The 17,817-nt window shown below is 34.2% G+C and overlaps 3 protein-coding genes and 1 long non-coding RNA gene across 6 annotated transcripts in view; 1 reads left to right on the forward strand and 3 right to left on the reverse strand.

The window, feature by feature from the left end:
- Positions 1-92: 92 nt before the first annotated feature.
- On the reverse strand, positions 93-832 carry LOC135141377 (uncharacterized). Its single transcript, XR_010282378.1, has 2 exons — positions 553-832; positions 93-500 (listed from the first exon to the last, which is right to left on the reverse strand). It is a non-coding gene; the product is annotated as an uncharacterized LOC135141377 (long non-coding RNA).
- Positions 833-4,316: 3,484 nt separating this feature from the next.
- Positions 4,317-7,836, forward strand: LOC135141338 (tyrosine-protein kinase Shark). The gene is made up of 9 exons (XM_064072348.1): positions 4,317-4,575; positions 4,631-4,768; positions 4,821-5,173; positions 5,712-6,161; positions 6,234-6,374; positions 6,424-6,952; positions 7,077-7,215; positions 7,270-7,429; positions 7,480-7,836. The coding sequence occupies exons 1-9, from the start codon at positions 4,488-4,490 to the stop codon at positions 7,675-7,677; spliced, it is 2,196 nt and encodes a 731-aa protein (XP_063928418.1). The 5' UTR covers positions 4,317-4,487; the 3' UTR covers positions 7,678-7,836.
- On the reverse strand, positions 7,825-9,678 carry LOC135141339 (amphoterin-induced protein 1-like). The gene is made up of 3 exons (XM_064072350.1): positions 9,403-9,678; positions 9,104-9,343; positions 7,825-8,650 (listed from the first exon to the last, which is right to left on the reverse strand). The coding sequence occupies exons 1-3, from the start codon at positions 9,634-9,636 to the stop codon at positions 7,925-7,927; spliced, it is 1,200 nt and encodes a 399-aa protein (XP_063928420.1). The 5' UTR covers positions 9,637-9,678; the 3' UTR covers positions 7,825-7,924.
- Positions 9,679-10,248: 570 nt separating this feature from the next.
- LOC135141407 (Kv channel-interacting protein 4-like) overlaps positions 10,249-17,817 on the reverse strand; it is a 102,801-nt gene continuing 95,232 nt past the window's right edge. For all 3 annotated transcript variants that reach the window (XM_064072476.1, XM_064072477.1, XM_064072478.1), the window contains 2 exons: positions 10,887-11,099; positions 10,249-10,832 (listed from right to left, as the gene is read on the reverse strand). In XM_064072476.1, the coding sequence (XP_063928546.1) occupies positions 10,722-10,832; positions 10,887-11,099 (324 nt within the window). In that variant the 3' untranslated portion in view covers positions 10,249-10,721. The remainder of the gene's footprint in view (positions 10,833-10,886; positions 11,100-17,817) is intronic.

The following is a 17,817-nucleotide window of genomic DNA, read 5'->3' on the forward strand; positions in this document are numbered from 1 at the left end:
TCCTCTCTTTGCTGCCAGGATGAAAAAACAAAAACACTTAGACTTTAAAAAGGAAATGAATCGGCACACTTGTGGAGAAAGAAGTTCTGCACTGGCAAGCAAGAGTGTATATTAAAAAAAAATTAATGTGAGGTTATGTTGAACGGGTCTCGTTGAAGCACAGCACTTTACTGAAGTACAGACACAGGCGACTTTACCGTTTTATATAAAGTGGCATTGTGGGGTCACTTATCCTCACAGGGGTCAGGCTTATCGACACAAAGAAAAACAAACCCAGATTAATTTTCTCTCGTTACCATGTGATTAGCACTTTTAATTACGTAAAATCACTTCGAATTTATCATCGCTTGAGGTCCTCTTATCGGCAGTTTCAATAAATCGTTCGTGATCTTGCTGTGACCGTGCTTTCTGCAGGGGTTAAAAATAGAATGTTGACTATGGTAATTTTCACGGTTTTTTGCAAACTTGTCCACTGTTTAATAAAGGTCAATAAACTCAACCTACATATTAAAAGTAGTTCGTTTATTTATTCCAACGTTAGAATTTACTTACTGATGATTATTCAACAGGTTTTTAATCCAAATTAATCACCACAAAGAGGTTGAAAGACGTCCCTGACGCCACCACAGACACCATCCACCATAATTTTATTTACAACAACACATAATCACCATTCGGGTGGTTGTATCGGCACTAATTAATTCTAATTTAATTTGTATTTGTCTTGTTTTACAAAATTACTGTTTCCTACTTAACCCCACCCCCCCACATTTTTTTTACAATTTGACAACAACTACGCTTTCGAGTCAGCAACCAGTGGCGTACATGCGTACATGGCAGATGTTACAAGTTCTAAATTTAGACCTCGTTTATTTTCATAAGCTGACGTTTCCTTTAATCAAAGCACTATAATTATCCGCACACAAATTTTTATCAGATTTATTTTAGAATGAATTTAAATTTCCACACAGTATTGGAGATCGAAATATTTTCGTTTGTTAGAACAAATTTAAATTCACTTCGTCTATTTTTATACAAATTAGATGAAACTTTTCGTTTAGAGTTTTGTTTAAACTGTACCTGATGGAATTTTTTAACTATTTACTATTATATATTACTAATATTATTCATCTGTTCATTTTATGACAGGTTTATCAACGAAGCCTGTATTATTTAAGTAGTTTTTTTTTTAACTATCCGGGTGGTTAATTGGAGCATTGGGCGCCTACTAGTATTTAGTAAGATAAAAGTGATTTTGGCACTTTTGACATTTTTGTCCATTTTTCAACTCGAAGTCATTTTCGCCTTCGTTTCTTCGTACCATTTTTCCACAGTCGCTAATTGAAATATTGCAATTTTTACAGTTTCTTCAAAATAGCTCGGTTAAAAAAATTTTGTAGATGAAAAAAGAAAATTATTATTAATTTTTGTTTCACAAAATTTTTTTCGCGTCCTAGATTCTTTTATTAGCTTCCACTCCCACTTGACAAAGGAACATAATTAGCCCCACCCACCCACCCGGTCTCTTTTTCATTGATTGATTGTATTCGATCTGAAGGAGGTGGGTGGTGCTAGTAATTGGTAAGATAAGACTGATTTTGGCAAATGACATATTTACCTTCCAAGAAAACAGAGGGTGGGTGGGAAGGGCTAGTATTTGATAAGATAAAACTGATTTTGGCACTTTTGACATTTTCGACCATTTTTCAACTCGAAGTCATTTTCGGCTTCGTTTCTTCGAAAATTCTTACCATTTTTCTACAATCGCTAATTGAATATTGCAAATTTTACAGTTTCTTCAAAATAGTTCGCTAAAAAGATTTTGTAAATAAAAAAAGAGAATTATTATTAATTTTTGTTTCACAAATTTTTGTTTTACTTTTTTCGCATCCTAGATTCTATTATTAGCTTCCACTCCCACTCGACAAAGGAACATAATTAGCCCCACCCACCCACCCAATCTCTTTTTCATTGATTGATTTTATTCGATCTGAATGAAATGAATGATCTTATAACTGAACAAATAAAATTAGTCGTTAGAATGAGAAGAAGGTGGGTGGTCGGTGCTAGTACTTGCTAAGATAAGACTGATTTTGGCAAATGACATACCTTCCAAGAAAACAGAGGGTGGGTGGGCGGGGCTAGTATTTGACAAGATAAGACTGATTTTGGCACTTTTGACATTTTCGATCATTTTTCAACCAAAGTCATTTTCGGTTTCGTTCCTTCGAAAACTCGTACCATTTTCCCACAATCGCTAATTGAAATATTGAAATTTTTACAGTTTCTTCAAAATAGCTCGCTAAAAAAATTTTGTATTTAAAAAAAGAAAATTATGATTCATTTTTGTTTCACTTTTTTTGTATTTTTTTCACATCCTAGATTCTATTATTAGCTTCTAATTCCACTCGACAAAAGAAGATAATTAGCCCCGCCCACCCACCCAGTCTCTTTTTCATTGATTGATTTTATTCGGTCTGAATGAAATGAATGATCTTATACTGAACAGAAATAAAATTAGTCGTTAGAATGAGAAGAAGGGGGGGCGGGTGGGGCTAATATTTGCTAAGATAAGACTGATTTTGGCAAATGACATACCTTCCAAGAAAACAGAGGGTGGGTGGGCGGGGCTAGTATTTGACAAGATAAGACTGATTTTGGCACTTTTTACATTTTCGATAATTTTTCAATCAAAGTCATTTTGGGTTTCGTTCCTTCGAAAATTAGTATCATTTTTCCAAAATCGCGAATTCAAATATTGCAATTTTTACAGTTCGTTCAAAATAGCTCGCCATAAAAATTTTGTAGATAAAAAAGAAAATTATTGTTCATTTTTGTTTCCAATTTTTTTTATTTTCTTCACATCCTAGATTCTATTATTAGCTTCCACTTCCACTCGACAAAGGAACATAATTAGCCCCACCCACCACCCAGTCTCTTTTTCATTGATTGATTTTGTTCGATTTGAATGAAATGAATGATCTTATAACTGAACAAATAAAATTAGTCGTTAGAATGAGAAGAAGGTGGGTGGTCGGTGCTAGTACTTGCTAAGATAAGACTGATTTTGGCAAATGACATACCTTCCAAGAAAACAGAGGGTGGGTGGGCGGGGCTAGTATTTGACAAGATAAGACTGATTTTGGCACTTTTGACATTTTCGATCATTTTTCAACCAAAGTCATTTTCGGTTTCGTTCCTTCGAAAATTAGTATCATTTTTCCAAAATCGCGAATTCAAAAATTTCAATTTTTACAGTTCGTTCAAAATAGCTCGCTATAAGAATTTTGTAGATAAAAAAAGAAAATTATTATTCATTTTTGTTTCCAATTTTTTTTTGTATTTTTTTCACATCCTATATTCTATTATTAGCTTCCACTTCCACTCGACAAAAGAAGATAATTAGCCCCGCCCACCCACCCTGTCTCTTTTTCAGTGATTGATTTTATCCGATCTAAATGAAATAAATGATCTTATACTGAACAGAAATAAAATTAGTCGTTAGAATGAGAAGAGTGGGGGAGGGTGGGTGGACTAGTACTTGCCAAGATAAGACTGATTTTGGCAAATGACATACCCGCTAAGAAAATAGAAGGTGGGTGGGCGGGCGGGGCTAGTATTTGATAAGATAAAACAGTAAAGAGATTCATAAAATTATAAAAGTGAAATTTTACAACAACATAATACCGTAATTATATTATTATTAATTTATTTACGACATACAACCAGAAATTAAACCATTTTATGTTATTAAACTAATAGAACAACCACTGCCAGACATTGTTTCTCATTAAAATAAATTTTTCCCAATTTTGCAGTTGATTCCGTTCAATTTAATAAATTCCACGGCAGTACTTGTTTAATAAAATATACAGGTGCTCCATAATTGCGCACTAACTCAATATAAGTTGTCAAGTTTAAGTTCGAGAACAATCATTGAAAAATTTTTCATGTCAGTTTGACGTTCACTTACAACAACAAAATATTGATTTAGATAGATAAATCTACGGGTAAATCAAAAACCGTGAAAAATTAGCCGCTGTTGTAAACAACGTGTCATAGAGCTAGTGCGCCTTTTTTGAGGTTTCAAAAAAGTTTTGCTACGCCTCTGATTTTTATTATGGAGAAAGAATTTCCGGTGCAAATTTTGGGTATAAAAACGAGGCAAAAAAGAACATGTTGAAATAATTTCTAGTATTGTAATAAAGTATCTCGGAGACATATCTATCTGTTACAGTAACAAGCTGCCGGAACAAAATTTGATAAACATAATATTTATAATGCGCGGTATGGACCGTGCGCGTTATGTCTATCGCCGACGTCGTACGTCAAATCTGTCTAACATCTTGCGATTGTATCAATTAATTTGACATTTTCCTTGTAATAGTTAATAATATTTATTGCAAAATGAACCCGTGCGTGGTGTTTTAACATGTTATTAAAATAAATTCTTCTCGAAGTGCCAGTTTGAATGTAAAGTTTGGTTAATGCCCAAAACAATGTCCAAAGATGAAGACATTTTTTGGTATCATGGAAAATTATCTCGGGAAGCTGCTGAAAACATACTCAACGAGGGTAAGTCGTCAGAATTGTTCCCCTTCGTAATTATTCAAATGGCGACATTTTGTAGACGGACGACCCGATGGAAGTTTCCTAGTTCGTGAGAGCAACTCATCTTCTGGAGACTTTGTATTATCAGTACGTCATAACAACGATGTAAGTCATTTCCAAATCCGTAGACATACCGAAGATGCATTTTTTTCTATTGGTAAGTAAATTTTTTCCTAATGTAGCATGAGTTAAACGTTCGGTTGGATTAGATGAAAGTACAAAAATCCATGGCCTTGAAAGTTTGATAGAACACTATGTCAACACAAAGGGGGTTCTCTCTGAGGGTTTATCTTTAACTGTTCCGGTCAAGGGCGATGCCCCCCCTGATAACTCGCGCAGACATGGGCGCACAAATCTCCTCCACCGAGCAACAAGTCAAGGGAACTACACAATAGTATCAGAATTATTAAAGACTGGGTATAGACATGAAGCGAAAAATCAGAATGGACAAACTGCCGTCCATTTAGCCAGTATGAACGGCAAAGACGACATCCTTCGAAAACTCATAGAATACGGAGCTAGCGTAAATTTACGAGATACTGCTGGCTACACTCCTCTACATGTAAGATTAATTTGTTCTGAGGGGTTGACCATCTAGCAGGGTGTGACACGAACGTAAATTTTGAAAAACGTAGTACGCATTAATATATTTATTATTTAATATGTGATAGCTTTGTCTAACTCTTATCTGATTTGACGGCGATGTCGCAAACTGAACCGAAAATAATAGTAGATACGTGCGTCACACGAATCGGGTTGATGAATAGATATCTTGACAAATAAGAGAGCGTATTATTATTGCAATAACTATTTGTGGTTGAATATAATAAAAAGAAAATTTATAATTTTTTTCTGGTAATATTTTGTTAAACGGGTCGTAGTGGCCTCAACGTAGAACATTTAGACGAGTTCGACATTGACTTAATTTATGAGTGAGGTTAGGTCTCTTTATTTTTGAACTGCGTCTGCGCTACTTCCAATGGCGTGTGAATCACATATTCAATATCGTATATTAAATAATATGACGTGGTACACAAGAATTTCGTGGTGGTCAACCTTCTTCATATTCCTGTAGGTACTAACTCACGAAAATATTTTAGTACGCTTGCCAAAATAATTACGCCAGTACTGTAAGACTCCTCGTCCAAGTAGGGAACGCTAATATACAGTCTAGGAATACCGAGACAGGTGCTGTTCCTTTACACGAATCTGCTAGTCGCGGTCACAAAGAAGTCGTTAAAGAGTTGTTAAGTTTAAACGCTCCTGTGAATCCCCGAGATCAGGAAAACCGACTGCCATCACATCTTGCTAGGAAAAATGGGTTTATCGAGTGTGCGGAAATTTTAGAAAATTACCAATGTCCAGCACCCAGGACTCATAAGAGTCAGTGGTACCATGGGACTTTGGATCGCAGCGAAGCGGAGACCATTATTAAACAGTTCAGTACGAAAGATGGGACGTTTTTGGTCCGATGGAGCGACCGCAACAAAGAACCTGTTTTGACACTCATTAGTGAAAATTTGTTTTATAATTACATCATTAGGAAGCAAGTAAGTGTTTTTATTGATTTTTCTATGCTCTGCTCGCGTAACGAACATGTGACACGCAAGTTTTTATTTTAGGACGATTATTTATTTATTGACAATGGACCTTACTTAGAATCTTTAGAACATATAGTCGAATACTATAGCTTTATACCGGATGGGTTACCTACCATGTTACAAACTCCAGTACCTCCTAAACCTAAGCCACCTTTGCCAGAAGTGAGTTGGTTTTGGGTTAAATTTGCTTTTTTAATCGAGCGGTTTTCAGTTTTCTACTATTCCTAGACAAAAAAAGAAAAGTGGGGGGGTTAAATCGCAACAAGATATTTTGAATATTACTGAATCTCAATCTCTAAAATATCCTAGTCAGTTTCAAAATATTCAGTTTACAACAAATTTCTCAAATAACAATAATTACATGACGAACGAGAATGAAGAAGACTATATACCTTTAGAACAATTACATCTGGGTAATGTGATTGGAGAAGGTGAATTTGGTTCAGTTTATAAAGGTACTTACACTAAAAGGAATAATGAGGTTATAAATGTTGCAATAAAAACATTAAGAAATGAACAAATCGAAACAAATAGAGGAGCATTTCTGAGCGAAGCACATGTCATGATGAAACTAAATCACCACTGTGTTGTCAAATTAATCGGGCTTTCGGTAGGACGCCCTTTGTTAATGGTACAAGAATTAGTTGCTTTAGGGTCCATGTTACATTATATTATTTTATACAAAGATCGGATTAATCCTGACTATGAATTCAAAATCTGGGCTGCCCAAATAGCTTGCGGTAAGTTTTTTTCACTCTGTTTAAACTTTCAATCAAATATCTTTACTTATTTTAATGCAAAGATTGGAATTTGTAAGTATTTTACGGGTCTTTGTTCACCATTAATTCGACATTACTTTATTAGGGATGAATTACTTAGAAGAACAAAGATTTATTCATAGGGATTTAGCGGCAAGAAACATTCTGCTTGCGTCTCAACACCAAGCAAAAATTAGCGATTTTGGTTTATCCAGGGCTTTAGGAACCGATCACGAATACTATAGGTTAGTTATAGAATTTGTGTGTGTATTTTGTGAAGCAAAAAGCGTTTATTCTAGGGCTATGCAAGGTGGGAAGTGGCCTTTAAAATGGTATGCGCCTGAATCGTATAATTATGGTCAGTTTTCTCATAAGAGCGACGTGTGGAGTTTTGGAGTGACCATTTGGGAAATGTATAGTTTTGGAGACGTTCCGTACGGAGAAATGAAAGGATCAGACGTAAGTATTTTATTTGGTGTGTTTGAAAATTGTTTTTATTTTTTTTGTAGGCTATCAAGGTTATTGAAGACGGAGATCGGTTGAAACAACCCGAAGCTTGCCCCGATCGCATTTACGAAGTGATGATGAAGTGTTGGGAGTACGATGCGGAAAACAGGCCTACGTTTAAAGAACTGTTAGATTTCTTTTCGTCCGACTCCGACTATATGAATATTAGAGAACTCTTACCGGAAGCCAATTTGGCTTAATTTTAATAATTTTATATGAATTATGTGCCAACGAAATTTTAAATATTTTGCATACTCATAAGTGCAATATAGTAATTTTACACTATAAATAATTTCCGATTTTATTTTATTCATTCCACTTTGTACAAACAGTGATAAATAAAAGTATTTTTAGGAATATCACAGAGTTTTATTACAATTCACAGATACTGTATAGTCGTATATAGAGAGAATACTTGAATCATGACGCCATGACCCAAAAATAATACTACAAGCGCACTTGATTTTTTCTAAAAAGAACAGGTGTAGATTCGGAAATGTTCCATTCACGAAGCGGCAAATTCTGTCTGTCTTCTGTGCTAAAACTTCTACTGAACCTCGCACTTATTCTATGGAGCCTGTTCCTCCTCTGCAGATGCGTGTCGCCATCATCAAAACTCAAGTACGTGCTTTCGTTCAAATTTTCTTTGTTTTTATCCGTACAAACATGCAAAATATATGCTATCAAAACTCCAACAGCAATTCCATAAATAAATGGAATTGTAATTGATAAGACCGGTGACAAGTCAACGATTTCCTGCAGCAGACTCTTATCAACACGCGTATTATTGCATGTTTCGATTATTTCAGTTTTATTATCATTTTTCACGTCTTGTTCATCATCATAAATCCATGAATTTTTTTCTTCAACCGGTGGCGCCATATTCATCATGCGCTGGAACTTCTCGTTTGGTAAAATTTTACTTGTTCCACACGGGTGAATAAATCTTATCCCCTTGGTTGTACAAAAACTGGACAGTTCTTGAAAATGCCCGTCACATCTTAACTGGGTGTTGTTTAAATTCAAGGTATTCAAATTAGAGAGGGATTTAATTGTATCAAGTTTTAATTGTATAAGGTAATTCCGAGATAGGTCCAGAAGTTCCAAATTTTCTAATTTGGAAAGCGTTTCTGGTGAAATAAAGGATATACCACAGTCGCTCAAGTCCAGTTTCTAGAATACAAGTGAGAATGTTATTTTTGTTGATTATATCGTAAAAAAGTAGTCTTATTCAAATTTGGCGCCAGATCATCTTCTCGGTGAGAAAGAGGTTATATTGCACAACTATACTCAATTCATTAAATAACGGTGACGTTATTATGACGTTAAAACGTACACGTCAATTTGTAGCTTTAATGTGAACATTTTTGTGATCGATTTTTCGTGTTTAATATTTGTCAATATTGCGTTATTGAACGGAGAAAAATACTTACAATATGATGAGAAATGTTTAAAAATAAAACGTAATTAACTTATCTGCGGCAAGGATTTAAGTTTTATCAAGACTAAACTGTCGATTTAAATACAGCACAAAATTGGTACATGAACTAGATCTTATCATTATATCTCTATCGGTCAAGTTTAAAGTCGTTTGTCTAAATTAGAAAATGTAGTTGTATTTCTTACCTTTAGCGACTTCGAATTGAACACTGCGCCTGAATCCATTTTGCTGAAACTGTTGTGTTTTAAATACAGCTCTTCTAAAGAAACCATGCTCAGAAACCAGCTTTTAAGAATATATTGTATGCCATTGTATGATAAATCCAACGTTTTTAAATTAGTGAGTCCTCGAAATGAATATATTTCAATTTTATTTACTTGATTATGAGATATATTCAACAGTTTCAAAGATGTAAGTTTTTCTTTCTAGAAGAGATTTTGCGTTAATTAAACAATTCATGATAATGATATTCTTAATGACTTACCACAAATACGTCATTTGGTAACTGATTTATTTGATTATGTGACAGATCTAGAATTTCCGTTTGTTCTGGGAAATTTGACTCAATGTTCGCCAAAGTCCGATGACTACACGTCGCACGTTTCAAATTTTCAAATATATCACAACTGCAATGTTGCGGACATTTAATTTCGATTTGTTTATTCAAAGTTTTTGAAATTAATAAAAAGTATAGGAGGATATGTAAGTGCGGATGCATTTTGTTCACTATACACCTCTACATAGCACCGTTCTTACAAGACAAGGCATGACTAAATGTGATTAGATAAATAAGATAATAAATGTTTTATCTTTCATTAATACTGCAGTTGTTTGTTTTTATGATAACGGTAGCTAATTTGTAAGTTCGGGCGGGTTTTTTTTAGTACGAAGGTGTGTCGATAGATGACGCATGTGTAAGGATTTTCGATTGGACTAGCGATTAGTGGAATAAATACGACTTTATTTATGACACGGACTACAACACTTATTTAATATTTATTGTTCTTAGTAACATCATAATTAAGTGACAGTTAATGTACTTAACTACTTATAATAAATATGCTATCACAATAAGTTTCTGTAAAATTTATGAAATATTCACAATATTGACGAATGTTTTTGGGTTCAGCCCGTTTTTAAGAATAACATGCGTATGTAATAGTTTCAGAATTTAGAAATTGAAAGATGAACTTAAAACTGAATTTCTTAAAAAAAGTGTGTCGTGTTGTTTGAGGTCGATAGCAGTAAAATAGAACAGTTTGTAGGTATGTGCAAAGATATTGTTATTGGCTAAACAACGTCGGAAGGACAACAAAAATGAGCAAACTAGTATATGAAGTAGAGTTTTAATACTGACGCTTATAATATAATAGTAGAGACACCAAAATATGTTATACGTAACGATAAAAACATCGAAAATTTTATGTTAGCACAAAATATGTCTCTTCTACCCACTACAACCACTAAATATAAATGGCCCCAAAATTAGCCACTTAGCTCTCTTATTTTTATATACAGTACCGTGCAAGGTTACTATCTATTAAAATACATTTTAGCACAACAATATTAAAATTTGGCGTATAAAGTTTATGCAAAGTTTACATCTACAGTAACAAATAATGAAATGTGATAGATAGGTACAGTATTCCAAAATTGTAACACTTATTCTATATACAGGAGGTATCTCGTTTATAAATGGGAAATTGTTTCAGGTTCGGGGTTTATCGTCGAAATGAAGAATATGCTGTAGTATGAAGTTGCCATTTCAATCAGACATAAATTCCAGTACAGCAGCACATACGATCACAATACAGTGTCCAAAGTTTCTAATGATTTTAGAACGTGTTCATCCCTAGAGCACCACTGCACGAGTTCTTCAATGGTTACAACGCCATCTTTATTCGTGTCTATGAGCTGGAATTAAAAAAAAAACTTGCTTAAATCCACCCAGACGTACTTTCTACTTACATGAAATATTTTTTCTACGTGTTCTTTGGCTGAGCTTTCATTGACAGTTGGATGAGTCGCCCTTCCCAACATTTCGTAAATGCTCGAAACGACGTCGACCATTTCAGTCTTCGTGATGAGACCGTCGCCATTCAAGTCATACAGGCCGAAAACCCACTGAAGCTTCTCTTGGACACTGCCCCGAGATACCTTTGACAATATACTGAGGAAGTCCTAAACAGGAAGCGAAGTTAAAACACCTTTATAGATTATTTTAAACTTTGGTAAATACTTAAAATACTAATTCGGACTGACGTCAAACGTCAATTTGAGGATTATTTTTATGTGATGAATTTTCGCAAAAAAAAGAATCCAACATGGACTTTTTGATTAAACGGTCATAGTATTTGAAAAATAACTATAATCCTGTGACACCCCCCCCCCAGGTAATAAAACAAGTACTAAATATTCTATGATGTTATCAAAATTTACTTTCCTCTCTTTTTCAATTGATAAAATGGAAAGATTATTTAGTCGCGCTTAGGACGATTTTGTCAATTTTAATTTTAATTTTGAAAAGCTCTTTTCACAGCGCTAGACTCGGAACAGGCTCAGAATAGCCCAATTTTACAATGAATCTGAAAAGCTCCAATGTAGTCCACTGAACCGCTTTTTGGGAAGAAGTGCTGGTGGCTTCCAAGTGGCGCCTCAGTCTAAAAATTTCCAAAATTATGTCCTCTGCAGAAAAATCATCGTAGATTTTTGTCAGATTTGGAACTATTCCATGAACATCTTTTTTTGATGACATTAGCAGTGGGATTTATAAACTTTACAAACTTTCTGTTGACGTTGAAGTGCCCGCTGCAGTTGCTGTTCCCGCTGAGGTTGCTTTTAGAGCTGAAAATTGTCATTTATAAACTCCGTTGCCAAGTTGCCGTTGATAGTAACTTTTGCCGTACTTAAAGAGGTTTTATAAGAAAAGTGGAGGATTTAAGTTGATTACTACAAAATTTTACCATTTTAGACATGTCTTAAGTTTCTTGTTGTCGAAATAAGTCTACACATACTAAGAAAAAAAGGCAAAATTTAAGCCCGCCCACCCACCCTATCTCTATTGTGATGATTTTTTTTATTCGTCGTGAGCCAAGGGGACAGAGCTTAACTGCAAAATTCTCTTTCTCTACGAGAAATTAAAAACATGCTTTTGAGCATCGTGTTGCTCAAAGTAATACTATGTACATTAAAAAAAATAAAACCAAAGATTATGCCCCGCCCATACCCACCCCGATCTCAAATCTCAATTGTGATGAATTTTTCATTCGGTGTAAGATCGAGAGGCGGGGCTTAATTGCAAGATCCATATTTGTCTACAAGAATTTACCATTTTAAACATTTTAAGTTTCTTGTTGTGAAAAGACGACTACGCATATTAAGAAAAAAGGGAAAATATAAGCCCCGCCCACCCGCCCTATCTCAATTGTGATGATTTTTTTTAATCGTCGAGAGCCAAAGGAGCGAAATTTAATATGCAAAATCCATATTTACTTACAAAAATTTGCCATTTTAAATGTGTTTTAAGTTTCTAAAAAAAAAAATCATCACAATTGAGATGGGGTGGGTGGGTGGGGTTTATATTTTGACTTTTTTTCTTAATGTACATAGAATTCCTTGAACAACACGATACTCATGTTTTTAATTTCTTGTAAAGAAATAAGTATTGTGCAGTTAAGCTCCGCCCTCTTTGTTCACGTCGAATAAAAAAAAATAATCACAATTGAGACAGGGCGGGTGGGCGGGCTTAAATTTTGCCTTTTTGTTTTAATATGTGTAGACTTCTTTTCACAACAAGAAACTTAAAATATGTTTAAAATGGAAAATTTGTATAAGGAAATATCGACTTTGCAATTAGGCTCCATCCCATAATTACAAAATCCATATTTCCTTGCAAAAAGTTTTTAAATCACATAATTCAAATACTGAATTAAAATCAAAAATCTTTCTCTCTAAGTGTCACATGATTGAAAAAAAAGTTCTCTAGAAGGCCGTGAAATTTATTTTGGAAATAATTGTGTTCGCCGCATCAACGTTTCTTGTTCAGCTCGACAGTTACGATCTAGCTGCAATGCGAATATCATTATTTTAAAAAGAAATTTCATGGCCCGCTAGAGGATTTTCTTCCGATCACATGGTATCGATATACAGACTAGATATCATGTTAGAAATTTTACACCAAAACTATATTCGGCCGACTTCTAAGGAATCAATATTCGTTTTTTCCAGCAGTGATGGATGGATAAGTATTAAACATTTTGAAATGTAAAAATATAAGACATTTTCTCTGAATGTTTTCCCTAATTTTTTTAAAACGAAAATTCGATAAGCAATTTTAAAAAATATGAGTGCATTGATACATCACAGGTGCAGATTCATAATATTTTAAACTTAAATTTGGACTAGTGATTTACTAATTATCTGAGTGAAATTGTAATAATAATAATAATATTGAGATGATCTAAAATTTCACGAAAAGGCATCCAGTAGTTATGAAGATTATTTCTTAAAAAAAAATGTTAATAGACGAAGACAAGGAAAAGGGAGATCTACTTTTCATTCATTTGGGGCTATGAAAAGTCTATAAAACATTAAATTATTTCGTTCGCTAAATTTTACAATATTCCTAGCTTTCCTGTGGGAAATAAAAATATATGGTGCCATAAAAATATTGCGTTAACTCTAAGTTCGTGGGTTTGTAAATTACTCTAGACTTATATGGTAGAAAGGAGAGCGAAAAGTAAATAAGACCAAAAACAAACCGTGAACAAGAGAAAAAAAATCGATAAAACTGAGTGAAACAAAGACAAGAAATAAAAAAAACACACAAAACAGAGAACATCATTTTCGAAAATCAAAATTAGAATAGTTTACAAAACTGACAAAAAAATGTATGATTTATCGTATTAATCAAGTGCAGCTCTACATCCGACCCACATTGACCTTTTTAACCATGACAATAAATAAACAATAAACTGCGAAAAGATAACTGTTGGACTTTGTTCAAAAGGTCAATTGAAACTCTTTCCAGCTCTGTGAAAACATCGATAAAGAAATTTTTAGACCGGATGACAAAATCGATTCTGACAATAGCTGATCAAAGATTGAAGAGCAAATCCATCTATTGACGATAACATAATCTGCCGATGTGATTTGAATGCATAATTGACCTAAGTTGCCACAGGTGTTCAAAACGACGGTATCGTGTGTTGCTAAATATTCAGGAGCAAGTTGGCGTGCCTGCAACAGGTTTTGTTTGCCTGTTTGAGTGCTCATAAACAGGACCGTATTTGATGGCACGCAGTTCAAACGGAATATAATCCGATATTGATTGAAACTATACAGCACTGGGTAATAACGGTATATGCATACTTTCAAAATTAAACCGTGCGTTTTCGATATTCGCTGCCAACGAATTCGGATATTCGTGTTTAAAAAGGAAAATGAACTGAGGCAATCTATCACTTTTCTCCAGACGGCGCGCAACAGCGTGATTCTAATTATTTCGTACTCACGAGCTTTTAAATAGTTTAGTTTGAAATTAGACGGGTGAAGAACGACGCCAAATTAAGCAAAAATTAAGCACTTTTTGCATACTATATTAGGGACGACGTACTAATTAATTAGACGAAGACAAAAACAAAAGAAGATAATTTCTTACTTAAATCAACAGATATTATTTAGCCAGTGTTTTTCACGAATTTGTGAAACTTGGATTCGCCGTAAGCTCATATTTTGTCGCGGCAGTATATATTATTTATATTTATGAGTTTTAAAAAGTAACTGAAGTGAATGTGGTTGGCAACACGATTATTTCATTCAACCGGGTTATTTTGGTCAAACTGTTGTTTGTTAATATGCCCAAAAAGATAGCAAAAATTCTGATAAACTATTAATAGCAGTTGTTAAATCAAAAGTGTAAAAATAAAAATAACATCATCACACTTCCCAGTAAAATTTTCCTTCGGATAAGTTAAAACCTTCCCGAGGAAAGTATTTTTGGTTGCAGCTTCAGATACCAAAATGCTCTCGAACACTCGAACATGTTCAATGGGAGTTTGTGAAGAAGAGTATAGTGTAGGAATTCCTTCTAATACCTTCGTCATTGCTTCCATCACAATAGACGTCTGCTCCTTTGAGTAGGTCGGGAAATTGACAAGCAGAATAGCAAGCAGATATGTAAAAATACACTCTTCAAATAAATTTTGCTTCTCGAGCGCAGACACATGAAACAAATTTTCTCAAAAATTTTAAGCTTCATCTCTAATTTATCAGATTGAGAGTTTTCCAATAAAACTAATTTCGAATTTTGTTACAGCTATCAAAAATCATTATCTCCATTAAGGAAAATAGAACGTTCTCGCGATAAGGAGACTGTGGCACGCAACGAGTCTAGATTTATCGTAGGGGTGAAAACGTTCATAAAGATTGTATTCACGGTTCATTTTTGAATATTGTTTAATTACAAGTTTAATTAAAGGATAACGGATTAGGGTTTAATCATTTTCAATGATTAATTACGAACAGGGTGACAAGTATTATGTAGAAAATTTGCTGCAGAAGTTTACACAAAAACCGGTCGAGATAAATGCGAGACTGTGCAAAAGGTCATATCTAATCTCGAGGTGTTTGACCGTTGACATTTTCATTTCTAGCATACATAAAAAACAACCACGTACATCTAGGATCTACCACTCAAAAAAACATAATCGACGTTATTGATACTAATTAAGAAGTAAGCAGATTTTATATTTTTGTCCAACAAGATAAATTTATTTGATAATTACGTGTATAAGTTTTTGTTGAAATTCCACAAATAATGATCTGTTGATATTGTTACGTTGAACGGGTGAATAAAATCGGCGTAGGTTAAACTCAACAATTATTACCTCAGGATTAACAACGTTTTCTTATTAATCCACTTTTAGTAAATGTGGAATATAGAAAAGAATTAGTTGTATGTGCTTTATACATATGTATATTATTGAAAAGTGTTTTTGTCCGTATATTTTTTGCTACAAAACATTGCTTTTTAAAATCCACTCTCTTTAAAGCTCCACAGAGAAGATGCCATTCAAATATTAAGCACAGTCCATTCATACGAATCTCGTGAATGTTACAAGCAACATGCTCAAACACAGACGTGCATTAGGGGTGACATTAACGATTCAAGTCACAAAAAACCTCGCTAAAATCCATTTTCATCAAAGTAAAAAAAGCAAAACGCTGTAATCTAAAAATAGGAACTGACGTTTTCAAAATTAATTACGATTGGAAATCACATTTCATTGTAAAATAATCAATTTAGTGAATTTTTTCTCTTTTGAAAAAGAACGCAGTACACGTTTAATCACTTTAGAATTGATTAAATTAGGGCGATCCCGGTACGGCGATTGTAATAAGTCAAATGGTGATTCAGGGGTTACAATTGGAGAAAAATTGAAAATGTCGGTATGTACAATATCGGGAGCTCGCTGCGTCATTAGTCTTTGTAGAAGAAATGGCCTGAGACATCTCTAATTGATTTTTCTTACCGGAAAATAAACGACCGTTGCTACCAGCCACTTAAAATTGTTTAAAATGGGAAGACGATTAATCATGTCGTGAGTAGATGCACTGATTTTCAGCTAAAATAAACTTAAAAAAATTGGTGGAAAGTTCCCTCGCTCCTAAAGTACATGGAAACATATCCAGCATTCTCGAGTGTTTATTTATCTTAATACATCGAAAGAATGTCACGTCGAAATTAGTTTGATTTGAATCCACGGGGACTCCTGGCCAACGTTGGTAATGTATGCGTATTGAACCTTGGAGTTATTAACTGAAAGCGGGTTCGTACACTACAAATATAGGAGTATATTTTTATATATCATTAAAGTTATTTTAAAATACAATTCAATGAAATGACGTCATCAAATTGTTGGTGCGGATGATTTAACGGTAGTATTTAACCATCTACATGATATTTCTAATATACATACAAAATTTGACAACAATCGGTCCAGCAGTTTCGGAGATTACGTGTATTTTAGTACTGTTAAAAAATAGCAATTTAGATAATAGTGCCATCTTGTTTTAAAATAATACCGCGACAACTTATTATACACGTTTGGAGTTTTCTTTAACGCTTCAGTATCATGTAAAACAGATGTGCCCGAAAAATCTTTTACAAAGGCGAGAACTTCTGGATGGGTGTTTTATAACGAACTGTAATTTCTTCAGCAGGAGAGGAGAAACGAAATAATGGCACTTTGCAGTGACTTCCTTCCAGGTCACTAACTGATTATCTTTCTTATTAAATGTAAACCTAAGTGTGCCTTCACCCTTTATTTACGAGCCATTACCGCACCTTCGTTCAATATGGCACAACGCTTTTCAGACACAGGACCTCCACCTAAACTAGCCGAAATTGCTCAAATTATATCGGGTCAACAACGTCATTTGATAAAGTTCAAATGATGCTTTACAAAACGTGACACGGGTAGGGGAAGTTCCGAGGTCCGATAATACTCTCGATATTATTCACTAAGTTTGTTCAACACTAGTTATTCAGATGTTTTGTGCGCAGCAAAAAATCAAATCATGCTGAAAGTTTGCTATGCAGAATTTTATAGCTAGTGTTTATGTTGTTTGGTTGTTTTACAAAGCATTATTCATCAGTTCTCGCAACAAGTCTATAGAGAGATATATGAGTTAGGAACTGATGATTGTGGCTTTCCGTGATTTCGATAATACTTACTTTGGTATAAACTTACCTTTCGTAAGCGGGGGCTGTCTAATTTGCAGACCGCAGTTTATCATGCAGACTGGGGGTTAAAAATGCTGCAATCAAGTCAAAACTCGACATTTACTTATTTCTCAATACGAAGATTGTTCATACAAAATTTCAACCCGTTCGGAA

Source organism: Zophobas morio, unplaced genomic scaffold, assembly GCF_036711695.1.
Source record: "Zophobas morio isolate AGI-343-1 ecotype UQ-CSIRO unplaced genomic scaffold, CSIRO_AGI_Zmor_V1 ptg000044l, whole genome shotgun sequence".
Lineage (NCBI taxonomy): Eukaryota > Metazoa > Arthropoda > Insecta > Coleoptera > Tenebrionidae > Zophobas > Zophobas morio.

Excerpts from the sequence above, each read along its gene's own strand:
- LOC135141338 (XM_064072348.1), top strand. The coding sequence starts at position 4,488 with ATGCCCAAAACAATGTCCAAAGATGAAGACATTTTTTGGTATCATGGA. Across the intron at positions 6,162-6,233 it reads ATTACATCATTAGGAAGCAA|GACGATTATTTATTTATTGA; the intron begins GTAAGTGTTTTT and ends TTTTTATTTTAG. Across the intron at positions 6,375-6,423 it reads CTAAGCCACCTTTGCCAGAA|TTTTCTACTATTCCTAGACA; the intron begins GTGAGTTGGTTT and ends AGCGGTTTTCAG.
- LOC135141339 (XM_064072350.1), bottom strand. The coding sequence starts at position 9,636 with ATGCATCCGCACTTACATATCCTCCTATACTTTTTATTAATTTCAAAA. Across the intron at positions 9,344-9,402 it reads TACCAAATGACGTATTTGTG|AAAGAAAAACTTACATCTTT; the intron begins GTAAGTCATTAA and ends AATCTCTTCTAG. Across the intron at positions 8,651-9,103 it reads TCAATTCGAAGTCGCTAAAG|AAACTGGACTTGAGCGACTG; the intron begins GTAAGAAATACA and ends CTTGTATTCTAG.